Source organism: Seriola dumerili, unplaced genomic scaffold (genome assembly GCF_002260705.1).
Source record: "Seriola dumerili isolate Sdu_G_001 unplaced genomic scaffold, Sdu_1.0 BDQW01000111.1, whole genome shotgun sequence".
In the NCBI taxonomy this organism is placed as follows: domain Eukaryota; kingdom Metazoa; phylum Chordata; class Actinopteri; order Carangiformes; family Carangidae; genus Seriola; species Seriola dumerili.
The window spans coordinates 11,448-33,203 of NW_019174366.1; the positions used below are offsets into that span (position 1 = coordinate 11,448).

The following is a 21,756-nucleotide window of genomic DNA, read 5'->3' on the forward strand; positions in this document are numbered from 1 at the left end:
TGAACAAATTCCTGACTTAAGTATTTAAAACTTTTCTTAACATTTGATTTATTCTCTTACGTTTTTCATTTTACTCTCTGTGATATGTTAAAGTCAGTGACCAACAGTGTGCTGATTTTTTGTTTCATTTTTCACAGTCAAGAGCGTCTGATCAGTCTTTCTTTATTGTAACTGTTATTAAGTCATCCGTCTGTTCCCTCACAGATCAATAAACTTACATGTTGAGGACACCTCAGATTCATTGAACAACACACTCATCAGTTTTATTTTAAGGCAAAATCACTCAACTTCCTTTGTGCCTCAGGTACAGTTTTCTAACATAACACTTTTGTTACAGAGGAATGAAATGACACTTCAATGTCACCACTGCTGTAAACTGAACACAGGAGCTGGTGAATGATGTTGAGTCTGAAGACTTGTCAATGTGCTCATGCTTTCATACACAAAACTGTTTCTGTAGGAGAAACTAGTTCTTCTCATGAATCAGCAGCATCAGGTGATGAGACCAGTGGTCAATGACATCATTAGACAAGAAGCAGAGCAAATCAGGTTTTATTTATATATAAAAATTGTAACTTTTTCAATCATAGGGAAAAAGAAACATCTATGAAAATAAGGTGAGAAAAGAAATGTGTTGTGTGTTATTAAAAACTTCTCTGCTTTCACAAAGTAACACGACACTTCAGAATAACAGCAGGATGCTGCTCGACTGCTGCTGCTCCATTTAGAACCACAATCCAACACTTATGGCTCAGAGCCTGAGAGCTGGGCTGAACCTCGCTGAGTGAAATCATGGCAGTGAGTATCTCAGACATGCTCCACCCTGACAGATGACAGCAGACTATCTGGGGAAAAAGTGAGCCAATAAAACTTGATGATGAGCTCCTCTTCACACCAATGCTTCCCACAAACACCACAAACACATAAAACACAGCTGATACATCCCCAGCTCAAAGTGTCAGTTTAGCTGAATGTGTGTGTGTGTCCTCAGGTTGACCGTTACCCAGCCTGCTTTGGTTGTCAGGGTGGATGGGCCACTGTAAGTGTAGCATGTTGGTGAGGTTGGATGTGAAGGCTTGTAGATGGCAGCATCGACAGGCTGTAGTGACGTCACACTTCACTACAGTGTCTCGTATGAAGCAGCATCAGGTCACCGCCCTCAGGCTTAGTCGTTGTCTTTCCCGCCTGTTTTACTCAACTGCAACAAAAACACAAAAACACATGTAACACAGGTCTGTGTTGTTGAGGACGTTTAAAAACATTTTAACTGAGATGGTTTCACTTACATGCTGGAGGACGGTTGTATCAACGAGCAGGGAGAAGGGACAACAGAACAAAAAGAAGTTAGTTCATCATATTGCTACAGACTCAGAGGTAAGAGGTGCTGCACCATCTAGTGGAGAAAAGGTGAAATGCACCTACTTTAATAACATCCACCCAGTTCCAGCCTCGAGGCAGTTCTCCTTTGTTATCTGAAAGAACAAATCCTTCTTTAAAATGATGAAAGTGTTTAGAACTAATATCAACCAGACAGTCAAACTTAAATAGCATTTGTTGCACAAAAATGAGACATCCTGTTGGGTTTGATTGTTTTATTGTACTCAGTGTCAGCATCATGCAGCTTCAATGAAGAGCTGAAATAAGAACACAGACCATATACAGTAGGTCATTGTGTCATATGTGTGGGAAAAGTGTTTTTCAAGGTTAAGTTTAAGTTCAACAGTGTTATACGTGGATATCTGTCAGGACAGTGCGTCCCTACAGCACCTCCTCTCATAATTGTTTTCACATTTCCTATATATACTCTGTTGGTGTGATGTGGTTGATGAATCTTGAAAATCAAATGTGCTTTCATGTGAGAGGGTCACAGAGGAACATGAATGAAATATTGTGGCAGTTGCAGATGGCACCTGCCACAATGGTTGGTTTGTCTATAGCACGATATTTCAATTTTGCAGTCAATGCGAGAGCCCCATTTAGGGTTGAGGTCCTTTTGGTGCACAGTTTCCAAGACTCCTTCTCCAGCTGCTTTTCCTTTTCCTATTCACTAATTGGTTTGCTTAGTCAATTAGCTTCTCCTCTTAGGCTTTCTGTGACAGGGCCTTCAGTGCTGTAAAACCAGGCTAAACAATCCCAATTGGCCATGGGATGTAACAAGCTCTCTGATTGGTTGGAGAACTAACCAGTCATATCATATCCATAGGGTTTTAGGCTAAATTGGCTTTGGGCTTATTTATTGGTGGATTAATTGTTCATTTATAAATTCTTTTAACAATTCCCATTTCATTTCCCATTTAAATATGAAATTAAGGAAATACTTTATTAGTTTTCCTGTGACGTCCCTGGTCCTCCATACTGTTGACTTATAAGTAAACTCAACAGCTAATGTTATGTGGTTTGTCGTTAGTTGTGTTAAAGAGGACCTATTATGGCCATTTTTAAGACATTATTTTTCTTGTGCTGTACATTTTATACAAGACCCTCTGTCTGAAAGGCTCTGTTAGCACTCTGGGCCAGTATTCACAAAGAATCTTAAGGCTAAAAGTAGCTCCTAACTTGCCGATTTAGGAGAAACTCCTAAAAATAATGGGCGTGTCAGTCCTAACTTTAGGATTTTATTTTACTAAGAGCTATTCACAAAGCCAGTTAGCGCTAAAAGTAGCTCCTAAGTCTGGGAGAAGTTAGAAATAGTTGAGAGGACGCCTAACTCACTAAGACCAAATCACAAAGAATCATAAAAGGGTCAGCGCTGTCATTCCACGTCGCAGTGTTTTGAGAACCTAAAACGATGTTGAATTACTTAAAAGATACTGTCAATCATGAGGGAATAATGATTGTTGTGGAGTTTGTGAAGGATGCAATCTCCTACCAACTGACACCACCTGATCAGTGCGGAAATTGGTCTAGCAACGCTGTGTTACTTGGCAACAGAGAAAAACCGATCCACAAAACAATAAATGCACTTTGACCTAACATCATAGGACAATACATACGATTTCTTTTAAATGTTCAACAACTACAGGGAAATAGAGCAGCTTTATGGCAATAGCTGGTCTACCTGCTGTGATTGATGCCATAGATGGAAACATGTAAAAATGATTGCACCATCGCAAGACGAGGAGGTATTTGTGGACAGGAAAACAAAATCACACCATCAACACACAGGTTGTATTCGATGCTGGCTGTACAGCTGCAGACATTGTTGTACAGTGTACAGGATCTACACACAAGTCATGGATCTAAATGGACAGTGACCTGAGGCAGCTGTTTGAAAGGATCATATTCCACCTGTCTGGTGTATGAGGTGTATGAAGATTTCCCCTGACAGCGGAAATCTTCATACACCTCAACCCACAGCCGGGACCACAGCTACATTACAAAAGGTACAGCTACAACCGGTTGTGGATAATAGGCTGCAAGTTAGGTTTATTTAGGTAGTCTAGGACTTTTTTTCCATTGGGAGAATTGAATGTAAGTTTTGATAGTAAAATTAAATTCTCCCAGGACGACACAAACCTTATTATACAGATGCATTTTGGAGAATGCACTACTTTTGTAAACAGCTCTTAATCCGTTATTATTTAATTTGTATTGATTTATTTGTTTTTTTTATTTTTTATTATTACTGCGGGATATTGCGCATTTGTTTTCATCGGCACACACCTGTCTTTCATCAACCAATCGCTGTGGTTCCTGCAAGGGAGCTCATCCATTAAAACTGACATAGCAATGGAGTCGCACTCCTAGCTTAGGAGTTTTCGCTTCTCCATACTAAAAGTTGGTCTCAGCAGCTTTGTGAACAGGACATAGGAAAAAACTTTTAGATAAAAACTTTTAGCACATCTTAGGAGAGGTAAGATAAAATGCTTTGTGAATACAGGCCCAGGGCTCTTTAAGTCCCCCCCCACCTCCTGCTGGTTTACAATTCCCCATAAATCTGATTGAATTTAACGTTAGTGGGCATGGTTACTGAAAAATTCTAACTAATGTGATCAGGTCTGAATCGGTCGCTATAACGCGGTTAACATCCACAATAGCAATGCAGACTGACAGTCTCTGAGCCTGAGTCCGTTGTTCGGCCACATCAAGTGTGAATTACAGAAATAACTGTTGTGAAAATGAAACGTCTAACTGTGCGTGGTTTCTGAAGCAGTCCTCCTTGAAGTGCGGGTTAACACTATAATGTTTGGAGCAGTGGAGAAAAATTAAGTAGATTTTTGCAGGAAATTAAGAACACTGTCTTTTCGGCATGGCTAAAAAATGAATGAAAACTCTTCACAAGAAGTTATTTGCTGTGCCTTGTGTGGTGGAGTGCCAAGCTTGCAGGTGGACAGCACCAAGAGAAGTATTGACGTCAATAGGACCAGGAAGTAATGTCTAGACCCCCAACGAGGCGTTTCATACAAAGGAGAAAATTGGGTTTTTACCCTGACAGTTACTCCCTTGGATATAAACTTTGACCCTTGTGACTCTGGAGTCCATTTACATGACAAAAAAACCTATATAACACACTACAAGTAAGGTAAAACTCAGAAAAACATAATAGGTTCCCTTTAACTTGTCTAATCAAGTCAGTTTGGGTCCCTTGGTCCTGAAGAAGGTCTCAGGTCTGCGTGTCAGTATGCCTAAATGTGTTCCTTGCAGGTCAGGTTCAGTTAGGCATGTAGTACGCTTTGGAGTTAGTGTATGTTACAGGGCAGTTAAACGGGAAGGGAGGAAGTTTATGTGAAAACTTCTGGTATATACATTCACCGGCCACTTAATTAGGTACACCTGTTCAACTGCTCATTGACGCAAACATCTACTAAGCCAATCACATGGCAGCAATTCAATGCATTTAGGCATGTAGACATGGTCAAGACGATCTGCTTAAGTTCAAACCGAGCATCAGAATGTGTAGGAAAGGTGATTTAAGTTACTTTGAATGTGGCATGGTTGTTGGTGCCAGGCGGGCTGGTCTGAGTATTTCAGAAACTGCTGATCTACTATGATTTTCACGCACATCCATCACTAGTGTTTACAGAGAATGGTCTGAAAAAGAGAAAATATCCAGTGAGCAGCAGTTTTCTGGGCAAAAATGCCTTGTTAATGCCAGAGTTCAGAGAAGAATGGACAGACTGGTTCACGCTGATAGGCTTAAGGCAACGGTTACTCAAATAACCACTTGTTACAATCGAGGTATGCAGAAGAACATCTCTGAACACACAACATGTCAAACCTTGAAGCAGATGGGCTACAGCAGCAGAAGACCACACCAGGTGCCACTCCTGTCAGCTAAGAACAAGAAACTGAGGCTACAATTCACATGGGCTTAACAAAATTGGACAGTAGAAGATTGGAAAAACGTTGCCTGGTCTGATGAGTCTCAATTTCTGCTGCGACATTCAAATGGTAGGGTCAGAATTTGACGTAAACAACATGAAAGCATGGATCCATCCTGCCTTGTATCAATGTTTCAGGCTGGTGGTGGTGGTGTAATGGTGTAGGGGATATTTTCTTGGCACACTTTGGGCCCCTTAGTACCAACTGAGCATTGTTTAAATGCCACAGCCTACATGAGGATTGTTGCTGACCATGTCCATCCTTTTATGACCACAATGTACCCATCTTCTGATGGCTACTTACAGCAGGATAACGTGCCATGTCACAAAGCTCAAATCATCTCAAACTGGTTTCTTGAACATGACAATGAGTTCACTGTACTCAAACGGCCTCCACAGTCACCAGATCTCAATCTAATAGATCACCTTTGGGATGTGGTAGAACTGGAGATTCGCATCATAGATGTGCAGCCGACAAATCTGCAGCAACTGCGTGATGTTATCATGTCAATATGGACCAAAACCTCTGAGGAATGTTTTGAGCACCTTGTTGACTCTATGCCATGAAGAATTAAGACAGCTCTGAAGGCAAAAAGGGGTCCAACCCATTACTAGCAAGACGTACCTAATAAAGTGGCCAGTGAGTGTTTAGTTAATGGGCTAAGTATATGAATCCACCAGTATAACCAGTATAAATCCGGCAGTTTGAACAGGTGAAGACTGCCCTGACTAATGTACCTGTTCTGTTGATGATCCTCCTCTTCTGAGCTTTTGTCAGCTGTTCCTTCTTCTCCCTTTTCTTGGCTGTTGAGCTGGTTGTTGTTACATCACTGCTTGATGTCAACGCCTGCAACAACAAGATATAATCAAAAGCTGTTTTCTTGAAACACAATGACTCTGATCATTACTGAAACTGATGTGCACAGCTGATGGAGAATGAAAATACAATGAATGTCTCAATTCAAAATCAAGATATATGACCAAATAAACTTCTGTGATTTTGAGGGAATAGATTCCATATGTAATTGTATAAAACACCACAGCCATTAGTCGGGAGTATTGAGGATGGTCAGAAGACAGAACTGTGCTCACCACAGCAGTCACTACAGGTTTATGGTTCTCCATGAGTGCCTCCTGGTTATCCTTGGCCCACTCAAACAGGGTGTACATCATGGCAGTCCCCAGGTTTGCCTCCACCTGCTCCTCCAGCTTTGACAGGATCAGCTGCTTCGTCTCTGCAGAGCTGTGATTGAACCCAAAGAAAAAATAAGACAGTGTCCATAAACAACGGTATCGTACTGCAGTCACTGACTCAAGCTGACCAAAGACATTTTGGCTACTTTAGCTCATTTGAGGCCACTGTGTGTTGGCATTGGCGTCCCCTTGTGGTGGTGGCAAAGAGAAAGATACGAATTCAGACAAAATGTACCTGCAGTGGCAACTTTTAACTGATTTGAGTATTTTTAGACTCATTATGTTTAAATTTGATAATGTTTTGGCAAATAAGAGGATTTAGTATTTCTGTTTTGTTCCAGGCAGTCTGGAGCTTTGAAAAAGCTTTCAGATATTCCTGTTCACAAATAAATTCCAGAAAATCTAAGTTCAACGAACCAATATAACAAACAAAAACACACAAAATCTCAATAATTAAAAAAAAAACTTAAGAGAAGCTGTTTGTCTGCCTCTGTACATGGTTTCTTGCTGGGCCATTGTTATGTTTACAAGGCAAGAGGTTATAATACGTCCTAACAGCTATGTCTTCAGGGCAGGCTGGAGGCTGCAGTGAGTCGCTATCAGTGAGTGATGAGATGGGCCGGGGCTAGCTGGTTAGCATGCTAACTTCAGTTGAAGAAAAGACGTGATAGAGACAAGAGTTAACATTGGTGTTTGTTTCCACCTCTGGTGACAGCTGTTGGTGAATAAAGGAATGAAGTTTGATGCTGAACTTGCAAAAACAATGATGTCAAACTCATCGACACTAATGGAAACTGTCAACAAGAAGAAGCCATGGCGGGGAAGAAGAAACGGTCCAAAGTTTAGCTACATTTCACGAAAAAATGGTAATTTCAAGTCAGGGTCTAAACACTAGTATGTTACATAGAGTAACAATAAAATTAGTGTCACATTTAAACGGTTAAACTGGGGCTTTGGCAAACCTTCAGTCACATCCATATTGTTTTTGTACTGTTTCTACACTTTGTTCAGACTCAGTTGTGTTGATGCTGAAAACCTCTGTAGGCAGAAAATTAATTTCCTGATTAATTTCAATAACCAGAATCAATAATTGTATCGGTATATTAATTCCCATAAATACACATTGCCTTAATATTTCTAAAATCATTTTTTTGGCCCAGACAGCAACAATTTTCACCTGGATTGTCCTTTTTTTTTTAACTCAAATTTCCTACTTAATTAAATTAATTAAGGCGTCAAAAGATGACAGTATTGACAATAAAACTGTTCTGTGGTTCTATCAGAGCAGGTGCATCCCTCTCTATCTGTAAGAATCAGTGAAGACTCATCTATTCAGAGAGCACCTCCTCTCCTAACACCCCAACATGTCTAACTAGCTCCAACTGTGAACTTTACTTGCACCTTTTTACTTAGTTCTTGCACCAAGGTCTCCTACTGAAGCTTTAGTGATCACTCATAAGTCTCTTTGGATAAAAACGTCTGTCAGATGACTAAATGCAAATGTGAGTGTAAAATATATATATATATATATATATATATATATATGTAAACTGTTTATTACAGTTGAATGGTCCTACGATTTATCCCTGCAGGTATGAAGTGATTGGTGTTTCCAGATTTTGCTCTCATCTGTCATCAGTAGTTCAAATAAAAATCAAAGCATGACCGAAGGGAGATCTGACAGTACACTGTACTTCAAACATACATCCTATTGTTGAAAAAGGCATCAAGGGAGATTTCGGGGGCTGTCTCAGGATACGTCTCTGGCCATGTGATGTCCAGGATGAAGGCTTTGATGTCCTCAAGGTCTCCTATCTTTTATATAAAACAGAAGGTGAGACAAGTTACTACAGCAGAATCAATCCGAACAGCTTGTAGCTGTGGAGAATAATCTTCAGACTTTGTCTTCCTTTTAATTTCTGTTGATTTGTTGTATTTTTAAAGCAGGTTTGTACAGTACAGAGTACTCACCCTAAACTGAAATGACACTGGGCTGACTTCCTTGAAACCCTCATCCCCTTCATAGATGGAGCGCAGAGCCTCCAGCTCCATCTGTGATTGAACAAGAGGTTAGTGACAGGTTAGTCTGATATAAGTAGTTATTTGTCGCGGGCCGAACACCATTCAGAAATATAGTAAATTAAATTTGAGGCAGTTTGAGGGGTGTGCAGGACAGAAACTAGACTTTACACATCCCCATGGTGACTTATTTTTTTTTATTTGGCATATATGGAATCCTTTAGGCATAAGATGACTTCCATAAATATAACCTTTTACTTTCTAAAGCCACTTTCTCCTGTATGTGGAGCAAGGTGGCTTCGGTGAAACGTTAATATTTTCTGGGCATAATATTGCTACTGATGGTTAACAGTGTACACCGAATAACTTTGCGAACGTTTTGTAGTGAGACAACGTCTTTACTTGTACTTTCTGTGGCATGTATTCCTATCTATAACGCAACACATTAATTTAGCAGATTTTGGATGGAGTTTGGTGATATTTTCTCTGTTATGAACGTCGCGAATCAGGGCTTATCAACGGATAAAAACCCACTTGACACCCTGGTCTGGCCGCTTCTATAGTTACAAACAGCGCTTGCACATTAAAGTAAAACTAACATGTTGACTTATTTTATGTATGACAAGTAGGGAAGCCCTGAAACCCAACCTCAAATGCTAATAGCCATGCTACTGATATGTAGTTAGCTATTAGCCGCTAACGGCAGTGGCAACTACTGCACCGTCATTCATTCATACCTCTTGATCCTCGTTCGCTGTCATGGTTCTCCTCCTGTTTCTGTTCACAGCTTCAAACCTATAAAACTTCCACAGTTAACGACCCATTTCTCTCATTAAAACTTCACTGTTTTAATTTCACAACTTCCCCAACTGCTACAGCCACTGACGCCATGCCAGTACACGCATGCGCTGTAGGGCACGCTACGTAAACTGAACCATGTTGTCTTGCGTGGATACAGTTTATTATTATAATTATTACATTAAAATTATTACATTATTACAGTTACATTAAGAGAATAAGGTTTTTGAATACATTTGACCGCTGCATATTGTGGATAAACTGATATAATCAAGGAAAACATTCACATGGATATAGCAGGAATATAATATGAGCTGTAAGGGAGGTGATTTTGGGTAGTATATGTTAATAAATACTGTTAGTGATGAAGTAAGAGACACATCGGGTAAAACGGGCTTTAGTCTGCAGACTGAATTATCCTGTGATTTATGTGGATTACATAATACCATATTTTCCATTTTATAATTTTTTTTTGACACGTTTGCTAAGAGCTATCTGAACATATAGTACTGTTTACCCGCGTTGGGGAAGCTGCTTTAAAAGAACTTGTTGTGACGGTCAGTCTATCTAATAAATCCAGGTCCATGTAGTGGTGAAGGAGTTGCAATCATTTGCTGAATTTATTACATTCTTTGGTACACAGCACACGGAAGATTTTCTTTAGCATCAAGCTACCTACATGCACACACTACTTTCGGTTTCCCTTGCCGGGTATTTCAGAATAAAGGTCCTATAGACAGATTTACCAAACATTACAGAACCCATACAGAAATGTAACATATAGCATATCAACAGTGATGTTGCCATATATGTCACCTATAGGGATGTATTATTGCATATGTACATCCTCTGGATATATGAAAATATAAGTTTATAACATATATGAAATACCCAGAGTAAAAGTTCTATACATGATATACATATATTAAAAATATCTATATGATGTTTCTTTATGGTATAACATGTTGCAACCATACATGTTAAAGACACATATTCAATTTATATATGCAAAGCAACATACATACATATAAAAATTCTATATGTTTATATTAATTTCTTATTAATTTTAAACATGTCTGTTTTCACATTCTGGGAAAGGGGTCTCAGACTTTTTGACTCTACTGTTTATAATATCAACATATATTGACAGACTTTGAGATGGATATATATTTATGCATCATATGTTTACAATGTGAGCATGCATACATTAACATACATATTTATTTGCGTTAGACATATGTGACCTGCTCAACTGAAGGGGGAGCTAAGGGAATACTAAGGCTCACCTTAACCCGGGTTTCCCAAGACTGGATTCTTTTATATCCATACAGGCCAACACACAGATAAGTATAAAGTAGGTTAGTCAAAGACGTGGCTTCGAGCGCAATTGTACAAAGTTTATTAAAAAGAGTAAAATGATCAATCCCAAGTTCCTTTGTTTTACTATTACACAATACTAAAATACCAAGACACTTGCCTGGCTGGTTTAAGATAGCACAAATGTGGCGATGCTAGAAGAAATTACTGAAAAAAGAAAAAACTGTTTCTGGGCAAAAGGGTTTTGGTATAGGGGGGGGGGCTATACCAAAAAACAAGAAGCCATTTGTACTACGATATCACACTAGTATATTTAAACATATGAAAATGCCTGTTTTTGTTTTTGCTGAGCTGAAAGTACATATGTTATTATAAAATATAACACAATAACAAAACATAATAAAATATGTGTTCTCATAAAATAGACAAACTTTTCAAGAAGTATTGTTTTGCTCAAATCCTCACAGCAGTACAGGACCATATTGGTAAGGAATGAAAAAAGAGTGTTATTGTTTAAAATTTATACTATTAGAAATTGAAAAAGAATAGTTATTAAAATTAGACTTTACTCATTTTAAATGTGAATCAATTTTTTCTTTTTTTTGTAAAATTACGCTTTCAGGCCATTTTTGTGGAACTGAACGGTGTGGCGCTATGGCGAAGTTTAACCCGCCAGAAAACTTCAACTTTAAGCGGCCAAGAGACTGGCCTGCTTGGAGCCGGCAATTCACACAGTACAGATCTTGCTGCTAAGTTGGCTAACGAAGACGGCGACATTCAGGTTAGCACCCTCATCTATGCCATGGGCAATGAAGCAGTGAACATTGATGACTATGAAACGGTGCTGGCTAAATTTGACGGATACTTCATAACAAAGAAAAACACCTTACATGAGAAAGCCTACTTTCACCAGAGAATGCAAAAGCCGGGGGAGATGGAGAGGTGGGAGACAGCCGCGTAAGGAGAGAAGCGGTGGATGGGAGAAAGCCCACTCAGAGGACTCCAGGTGCTGCCGGTGCGGGAAAGAGAAGCACAAAGTCACAGCTAAATGCCCAGCATTAGAGTCTGAATGCAGAAAATGTGGGAAAAGAGGGAGCGTCATAGGGAGCGGGAAAAAAAAGTTGGTAATAGAAATCTCACATTGTAAAGACAGCAAAAGATGGTGCCGTGCGAGTGGCAGCCTGCCACAGCAGCTCTGTACTCTTTTTTACTTTTTTTTACTCTTTAGTGTGATTTTTTTCTTCGTACTACACCGACACTTTAAGCAAGTGCAGCTATGGGTGTTCATACTTTTACACTCGTGTTTTGCCTCTTGCTGTTTTCTGAACTTTTTGATGCAACGTCGGGGGACTCACTTTACCACGGACCCATTGTTTACACTCAGGACCAGCTGTTAGCCATGTGCCACACACCCCTTCACTGCGCTGTGCGGCCGGAGATCCCTGTGGAGATCCAGAGAAGGAGGAGAGGCTGTAGAGCTGGAGTGAAGCGCAGACAGCGGAAAAAACGGTATAAACCATGTTTACTGTCTGTCATTGTGGGGAATGTAAGATCACTCCCAAATAAGATGGAAGAGCTTACTGCGCTAACCCAGCTTCAGAGAGAGTTTCGCGAGTGTAGCATCATGTTCTTCACGGAGACGTGGCTGAGTGAACTTTCTCCCAACTGACATGTCACACTGGACGGATTTCAACTGGTACGGGCGGACAGGAAAACCACGGAGTGCGGTAAGAAGAAGGGAGGAGGGGTTGCTGTGTTCGTTAATGAGAGATGGTGCCACCCTAGTCACATCAGAGTCAAGGAGCAACTCTGCACTAGAGACTTGGAGCTGCTAGCGGTTAGCATGCGGCCGTACTATCTCCCGAGAGAGTTTTCACATGTCATTCCGGTGACTGTGTACACCCCCCCCTCGGCCGTCGCTGCTGCAGCCACAGACCAGATCCATAGTGTTGTCTCTCAACTTCTAAACCAGCACCCCCATTCCCTCCTCCTCATCTCTGGGGATTTCAACCACACGTCCCTGTCCTCTGCTCTTCCTACCTTCACCCAGTATGTGTATTGTCACACCAGGGACAATAAAACTTTGGACTTGTTGTATGCTAATATCACGAATGCATACACCTCATCCCCCCTCCCCCCGCTGGGACGCTCAGATCACAACCTTGTCCACCTGATCACAGACTACACCCCTCTGGTGAATAAACAACCACCTGAGAAGAGGTCTGTGAAGGTGTGGTCCGAGGACACCAGTGCCAGACTCAGAGATTGCTTTGAAATAACAGACTGGGAAGCACTCTGCAGCCCCCACGATGGCGACATCGATACCATGACCCACTGCATCACAGACTATATTAACTTCTGTGTGGAGAACACTGTGTCCTCCAAGTTGGTACGCTGTTTCGCCAACAATAAACCCTGGGTGACCTCCGAGATTAAGGCCCTGCTGAACGAGAAGAAGAGGGTCTTTAGATTGGGGGACAAGGAGGAGTCCAGAAGGAACTCAAACAGAAAATCAGGAAAGGGAAGGACTGTTACAGACAGACACTGGAAGAGCGGCTGGTGCAGAATAACACCAGAGATGTCTGGAGTGGACTGCAGAACATCTCTGGCCACGGAAAAGGAGTTAGAAGAGACCTGAGCTGTGGCGACAAGAACTGGGCCAATGAACTGAATCTGTTCTTCAACAGATTTGATTCTGCCCCTCCCCCCTTACCTGCCCTGCACCCTCTTCACACCTCCCTGGGCCAGCTCCCCCTCCCCCTCCTCTCCTCAACCCGCTACTTTCAACTCCCATTCACCTCCAGCCCTCCCCTCCCCACCTGTACAACTGCCCCCTCTCACCCCCCACCACCCTCATATCCTCATCTCAGTCATCTCCACCCCCTTCTCCATAACAGTTGATCAGGTGAAGTGTCAACTTAAGAAGATCAAGACAAGGAAGGCCCCAGGCCCGGACGGCATCAGCCCCAGATTACTGAAGGACTGTGCAGATCAGCTCTGTGGTGTGCTCATGCACTTGTTTAATCTGAGCCTGAGCCTGGAGAAAGTACCGGTCCTGTGTGATCCCGGTACCTAAAACCAAGCGCCCCAGGGAGCCTAACCATTTCAGGCCTGTTGTCTTGACCTCTCACCTGATGAAGACTTTGGAGAGGATCATCCTGAGTCACCTGAGACCACTGGTGAGCACACAGCTGGACCCCTTGCAGTTTGCTTACTGGCCTGGTATTAGGATGGACGATGCAGTGATCTACCTACTGCATAGATCACTGCTACCCCTGGAGGACAGTGGGAGCACTGTGAGGGTCATGTTTTTTTGACTTTTCTAGTGCTTTCAACACGATCCTGCCGTCACTGCTCAGAGTGAAGTTGGAAAGTGTGGGAGTGGACCAATACCTGGCTGCATGGATGACAGACTACCTCACCAACAGACCACAGTACGTGAGGCTTCATCAGTGTGTCTGATGTGGTGCTCTGCAGTACAGGTGCCCCCCAGGGTACGGTGCTCTCCCCTTTTCTCTTCACCCTGTACACCTCGGACTTCACACCAGAAGTTCTCTGACGACACAGCCATTTTTGGGTGTGTTTCGGAGGGGAATGAACTGGAATATAGGACAATCATCAGGGACTTTGTCAGCTGTTGCAAGATCAACCAGCTTCAGCTTAACGCCAGCAAAACAAAGGAGATGATTGTGAACGTCAGGCAGAAGACATCCCACTTCACACCAGTGAACATTCACAGACTGGACGTCGCGGTGGTGGAGAACTACAAGTTCCTGGGGGTTCACCTCAACAACAAACTGGACTGGTCCACCAACACCCACGCTCTCTACAAGAAGGGCCAGCGTCGCCTTCACTTGCTGAGGAGACTGAGGTCCTTTGGCGTGTGTGGGGCTCTCCTCAGGACCTTCTACGACTCTGCGGTGGCCTCAGCCATCTACTTCGCTGTGGTCTGCTGGAGAGGGGGCAGCACTGACAGGGATAGGCAGAGGCTCAACAAACTAATCCGGAAAGCGAGCTCTGTCCTGGGCTGCCCCCTAGACTCCATTGAGGAAGTAGGTGAGAGGAGGATGTTAGCTAAGCTGACATTCATCATGAACAACAACTCTCACTCCCTGCATGACACTGTAGGGTCTCTGAGTAGCTTCTTCAGCAGCAGACTTTTACATCCTCGCTGTAAGAAGGAGAGGTTCCGCAGGTCCTTCATTCCAGCAGCTGTCAGACTCTACAACTCCTGCTCTTCCTGACCATGTGCAAACTTGCACTTTTTCATGTACATATCGTGTGTATTGTGTATATTGTATTTACTGGTGTATATTGGGTGTATATTGGTGTATATTTGGTGTATTTTTGATGAATATTTCCATAGATGTTTATTCCATAAACATTTATTTTCTGCTGTGGTGAGTGAATTTCCCAGTTGTGGGATTAATAAAGTTAATCTATCTATCTATCTATCAAGGAAAACTTTTATTTGGGAGCAGTCTGCAAAGTGAAGCAGGGCAGTGTTGAGCATTGGACTGAACAGCTAAATATAGGTCACACTCCGGTCAGGTTTAGAATCGATACAGGAGCTGATTTCACTGTAATGAACCTGAAAACATTTAAAACTCTAAGGCCAAAGAGAAAGCTTATCACATGTAGCAAACCTACATATTGTGGGACAGTTCACTGCTAGCACTTTTCACAAACAGAGGAAGCATATTTTCAACATTTATGTAGCAAAAGGGCCTACAGTCAGCAATCTGTTAGGAAGAGAGACAATGGTAGAGATCGGGCTGGGTAAAAGAATACAGCAGGTTAATGCAGTGATAGGACCTCAGGGGACACTTAAGACAGAACCAGTCAAGATCCACCTACGAGAGGGAGCTGTGCCATACGCTGTACACACAGCCAGAAGAGTCCAACTACCACTTCTGCCTAAAGTCCAAGTGGAGCTACAGCGAATGGAGGAACAGGGCGTGATAGAGAGGGCCACCCAACCTACAGACTGATGTGCGCCTATGGTGCAAGTCATGAAGCGGACAGGTGTAGTGAGAATCTGCATAGGTCTACAGGAGCTAAATGAGAATGTCAAAAGAGAGAGGTAACAGCTGCCAACGACAGAGAAGACACTGGCCAAGCTGTGGGGGCCACAGTCTTCACATCTTTGGATGCAGCATCAGGCTTTTGGCAGGTACCATTACATGAAGACAGCACAATCCTAACAACCTTCATCATATCCTTTGGGCGATATTGTTTCAAGCGCCTGCCTTTTGGGATAAATATCTCCCAAGAGATTTTCCAGCATAAAATGAACGAACTGCTGGAAGGACTAGAGGGGGTAGCTGTGTATATTGATGATGTCATTGTGCATGGAAAAGCTATGAGTGCACACAACACACACCTGCAGCGTACTTTGGAGAATATGGAACAGGCTGGTCTCAAACTCAAAAGGAGAAATGCCTGTACAGACAGCCAGAGCTGCAGTTCCTGGGCCACATAGTGGATGCCAGTGGAGTGAGAGCAGACCCAAGTAAAGTGCCATCAGCGAGCTACAGGAGCCCACAAACGCTCACGAGTTAAGGCGAGCAATGGGCATGATTAAATACATGAGTAAATACATACTTGGCAACAGCAGCAGGCCCCCTGTACAACCTGCTGAAGGGAGAAACCGCCTGGACATGGGATCAGCAACAGCAACAAGTGTTTCAGCGACTCAAAGAAGCCCTCATCACCTCACCTGTACTAGCTCATTATGACCCACAAAGGCAGATAGCTGTTTCAGCAGGCTCGAGCTGTTATGGGTTAGGGGGTGTTCTCCTGCAGTTGCACGGCGAGAGCTGGAAGCCTGTTGCATTTTGTTCAAGGAGGCTGTCAGACGCAGAAACCAGGTACGCACAGATTAAGAAGGAATGTTTAGCAGGAGTATGGGCCTGTGAGCGATTCCAAAAGTACCTGGTAGGAATGGACAGATTCTGAATCGTCATGGACCACAAGCCTGGTGCCACAGCAAGGACTTGGATGCAGTACCAGTGCGATGCCAAATACTCCTGATGGAGCGAATGTGACAGGGCAGAATATGCACCGGGGAAAAACATTGGTTATCGCTGACGCTTTGTCACGCAGCCCTGTGCAGGACAGAGACAACACCATGGAGACAGATGTTGCTTGCCATGTAAATGCTGTCGGTCACAGTTGGCTGATAACACAGCACAAATTGGACCTGAAAAAGTCTGCTACGCAGAAGGATAAGCAACTGCAAAGTGTACGGAAACTGATAAAAGAAGGATGGCCGCGACAAGTGAGTAGCATACCACACAGTGCAAAAGACTACTACACAGTGAAAGACTCGATGTCAACATGTGTGGGTCTCATCACGCTAGGCTGTTGCATTGTAATTCCACAGCAGATGAGACAGGAAATATTGGAACGTCTACATGATGGACATCAGGGCCTGTCAAAATGCAGAGAACGTGCAAAAGAAACAGTGCGGTGGCCTAAAATATCAGCTGATATTAAACGGACTTTAGAAACATGTATCTTTTTCCTGCAAAACAAGCACACGCAGCGCAAAGAGCCACTACAACTGACACCGCTACCATAGCGACTGTGGCAAAAGATAGCCACAGACCTATGTGAGTATAAAGGCAAACACTACATTGTGATATCAGACTATTAGTCATGCTACTTGGAAATCTTGCACCTGCCAGCTACCACCAGACCAGGTTGTGAGGTCATGAAAATGGCTTGCTCAAAAATGAGAAAAGTAGACAGTGAAAACTGAACTTCTAAAGATGAATGGACGGACCAATACATGTTCGTTCTGCCTGCAGCCAATTCTAAACCTGTGTGTCTCATATGCTGTGAAACTGTGGCGTTAATAAAAAGTAGCAACATTAAGCGTCACTATGAGACCAAACACGGATAATTGATGAAACATACCTGCAGAAGTCCGCAGTGAGGGCAAGTAAAATGATCGAACTGAAAGCAAAGTATGACCGGTCTACCCGTGTCCTCACACATGCATTTACAGGCCAGCAACGTGCAGATGAGTGTTCACTTAAGATTGCATGGATTTTGGCGCAACACAAGGAACATTCAGTGATGGGACAGTGGTGAAGGAGTGCTTAAATGCGGCTGCAGAGACTTTACTTGACGGTAAACAAAAAAACGACGTGTGAAAAAATCAAGAAAATCCCATTGTCAGCTTCAACAACAACGAGGAAATCTGAACTATTAGCAGAGGATGTACTGGCACAGCTTGATGCAGCTGTTCAAAACGCAGTATGCATATCCTTAGCCATTGATGAGTCCACAGATGTAACAGATAATGCCCAGCTTTTGGTGTACGTGAGATTTCTTCACAAAGAGAAGAAAGAGATGTGTGAGGACCTGTTGTGTTTAACTTGAGACACACACAAGAGGAGAGGATATGTATGAGGGGATAAAGGAGATGCTCACAAAAAGAAAGATTAATCTGAAGCAAGTAGTCTCAGTCACCACGGATGGTGCACCTGCCATGGTTGGTAGAGAGAAGGGGGCTGTGGCACGGATGAAACAAGACAACCCTGATCTCATAGCCTACCACTGTATCATCCATCAGACTGTTCTCTGTGCCATTCTGTCTGAAGAGTTTGCTGAAGTAATGAATACCATGATGAGACTCATCAACTTCCTCAGGGCATCCTCATCCCATCAGCATCGACTGCTGAGAGAATTTCTGAAAGAAATGGAGGCAGATGCAAATGACCTACTACTCCACAACAACGTGAGATGGCTAAGCAAAGGGAATGCACTGGGATGCTTCTGGTCCATCCAAAAGGAAATAGCTGCTTTCTTACAGCAGCTCAAGAGACAAAAAGCAACACAGTTTGCAAACTTTTTGCAAGATAACAACAAGATGGATGTGGTGGCTTTTTTGGTGGACATCACAGGACACCTTAATAAGCTCAATTTAAAGCTGCAGGGTCAGAAAAATTCTGTCTGTGATATGATGAAAACTGTCCACTCCTTCCAGATGAAGCTGGACATTTTCAAAGAAGATCTCCAAGGAGAGTGTGAGCACTTCCCACAAATGCAGGAACAAATTCAGGGTAAGAGAGACATTTCCCCTTATGTCAGCTTCATAGACAAGCTGATTGGAAACTTCTGTCATCGATTTGACAGCTTCAACCTTGGACACCAGCTCCTCCTGCTAATCAAGAATCCATTCCTTATCAGAGAAATCAGAGGATTTTCAAAGGAGGTGACACAGACCTTCAAGTGGGCACATCCTGGATCTTTACAGTTAGAGCTCACTGATCTGCAAGCAGATGTTGCTCTGAGAGAGCATTTTGAAACAACTGACTCTGCTACTTTCTGGTTACAGATTGTGCCTGAAACCATTTTCCCTGGTCTAACCAAAGTAGCACTACACACCTTAACCATGTTTGGATCAACTTACAGCTGTGAGACAGCTTTCTCTACGATGAACATTATTAAAACAAAGTACTGTTCCAGGCTTACCAATGAGCATCTCCACATGAGCATGAGAATGGCACTAACCCCATTTATGCCAAGATTCAAACTGCTGGCAGGAAAGTTACATGCCCATTTCTCTCACTAGGAAAGGAAGTTGGAAAGGGAGGAAGGAGAGGAGAGAGGAGAAAGGGAGCTGCTCAAAGCTCTGCACTTTTCTTTTGTTCAGTATATTCTGCCCTGTTCTATTTTACTTGAAATGTAGGCATTAAGGTTCCTGTGTTATTTTATTTTAAATGTAGTTAATACATGGCAGCTCAAAGGTCTTTTGTTTACATTTTTTCTTAAAGATGCACATTTATTTTATTCAAAAGATTCTGAATATTTTTACATTACCCTAAGTTCAGGCTGCTCAAAGCTGTGTTTGCACTTTTTATTTATTTTATTCAGAAGAAATTCAGTTACTTGAAATGTAGTAAAGACAACTACAGTAATGTTTTCCATTCAAGTGCCATACAAGTTCAGACTTATTGGTATGTTTAAAGTATATTGAAAACACTTGAAATTTGACAATAAATGATATAGAAAAGTACGTATGTTGTTTTTTATTTACAGCAGGGTGCACTATTTCGAGTGACAATATAAGATTCTGGCCTTTGCTGGGAGGACATTTTTGTAACTGGACCTCTTTGAATTTTAATTGAATACCCCTGGTTTAAACGTTTGGACTGCTACAGGTGTTCAATGTCGAGACTAGTGAGATAGTTTAATAGATGCTGACAAAGTAAATCAATTTTATTTTATTAATTTTTCTCCGTGTTTTGAGCAGAGATGCTCATCATGACATCTTCCTTTATGTAGTAAATTTATTTTGTGTATTACAATGAAAGCTGTAAATCAGCATAAACATGTCTGTTGGCAACATTCATCTTTCATCAAAGACGAGGCTGTGCAGTGTTTTCTACACTACACTGTTCTCAAGCTCCACATTATATGCAATAAGTGACATGTTATAAATTACCTATATTATATGTGCTTGATATGTAGCCAAGCTTACTTCTTACCCACCTTAGCTCCACTGCTGTCAGTTTTTGAATTTCATAAGCTTTATGAATGTTACCGTTTTTCTTTACAGAAGCTGAGAATATCTGCTGCTAGGAGATACCAATGGTAGCATTGTCACTACACAAACTAATCAGTAATTTGTTTTGATTACATTACATTGACAATAAACCATAGCATTTTGTAGTTATTTGTAGTTATTTATTTCCCTGTAGGTTACTAGACGGCTATGGGAGATCGAGGAAGAATTACCATGTATGGTAGACCGTCCTGGGTAGGAGCCGGTCTGACTCAATGTGTACTCCCTCCAGAATGCCTGCAACATATACCATGTTGACTACGGTCCTTTACGGTTGAGAGGAATACAACAGTACGTTTTGCTTCTTTGTAAAAACATATAGTTTCAATCTAATAAACTTCAGTTTTTTACTTCAGTGCACATAATTTTACAATGGTAATAACACAGCACAAATAAACCCTCAAATAAATTGGTTTAGCTGCTCTTTGATTTGTAAAGTTTTTCTATCAGCAGATAGTGTGCATATAATATATCGAACTGTGCAGTGAGGTCCTCTGGGATGGGGATGGCCAAAACAGCTTCTGAGTATGGTCCCGGGTCAACAAAGACTTAAATATGAGGTCCACCACATACCCTGTTTGATAAAACACAAAAGATTTTGTTTACATTTTAAATTTTTTTGTTGTTTTTTTCACAAAACAATGACTGAAAGTCTGTTTCTATATTTTGTTGTTGGTGGAACTGTCATAACATGATACGTGCAATACTTAATACAATGTGTACAAAATTTTTTTTGTTTGAAAAATAATATTATATAACACCTATAGAATGTCGGCTCAGTGTTAACTGGTTTAGCTCTGCATGGCCTTTGGAAAGTGGACCTTGAACAGTGGTTCACCTTCTTTTATTTGGGCTTGTGGTCGGTCAGCATTTTCATTATAGTACATAGCAGCCAGGCAGAGTCTGGAAGAACAGTAAAGAGAAATTCAAAGATGTTCATATTGACAGAAACCTTAGTCTACACACTTTCACAAGTTCTAAGTAACCACAGCTTCATTTACCTGCACAGCATTCCAAGAAATGGGAAGACAACATTTTTCAGGGCAAAATCGAAGGATGACGTTGTGGAAAGCCTCCACGGATGAAGTCTGGTGGTGGGGGCTCAGTTTTGCGACATCCTTCAGAGTCCTTTTGTTCGTCAGCACCTTCTCCAGCTTGCAGAAGGCAGGAGTTGCTAAAAACAATAAAAAATTGTATTAGGAAAATACAGCACATTCCTCATACTATCTTTGGGGGTCATAAAAACAATATTTATATCACAGACACAGAACTCGTGGCACCTACACTGCTATATGTGCATTCGCATTTTTCTGTTCATGTCTACTTTTAACTTGGCTCAGTGCCATACAAGGTAGTCATGTCAAGAATGATGTACTACAGGTGTATGAGTGTATAAAAGCAGACTGTAGTAAACATGCATTGCATCTTGGTCAGTAACACTCTTGTTGGCTGAGACGTCCACTTGCAGAATAAACTGGAAAGACCACTCTCCTGTTGTCAGTCCTGTGGGTTTCCTTGACGTGAGACGAC

The 21,756-nt window shown here is 41.9% G+C and overlaps 1 protein-coding gene across 1 annotated transcript; it reads right to left on the bottom strand.

Moving 5' to 3' along the window:
* Nucleotides 1–240: 240 nt before the first annotated feature.
* rwdd4 (RWD domain containing 4) lies at nt 241–9,430 on the bottom strand. The gene is made up of 8 exons (XM_022747834.1): nt 9,272–9,430; nt 8,487–8,567; nt 8,221–8,330; nt 6,414–6,564; nt 6,060–6,168; nt 1,423–1,472; nt 1,287–1,289; nt 241–1,198 (listed from the first exon to the last, which is right to left on the bottom strand). The coding sequence occupies exons 1-8, from the start codon at nt 9,293–9,295 to the stop codon at nt 1,166–1,168; spliced, it is 561 nt and encodes a 186-aa protein (XP_022603555.1). The 5' UTR covers nt 9,296–9,430; the 3' UTR covers nt 241–1,165.
* Between the last annotated feature and the right edge of the window lie 12,326 nt (nt 9,431–21,756).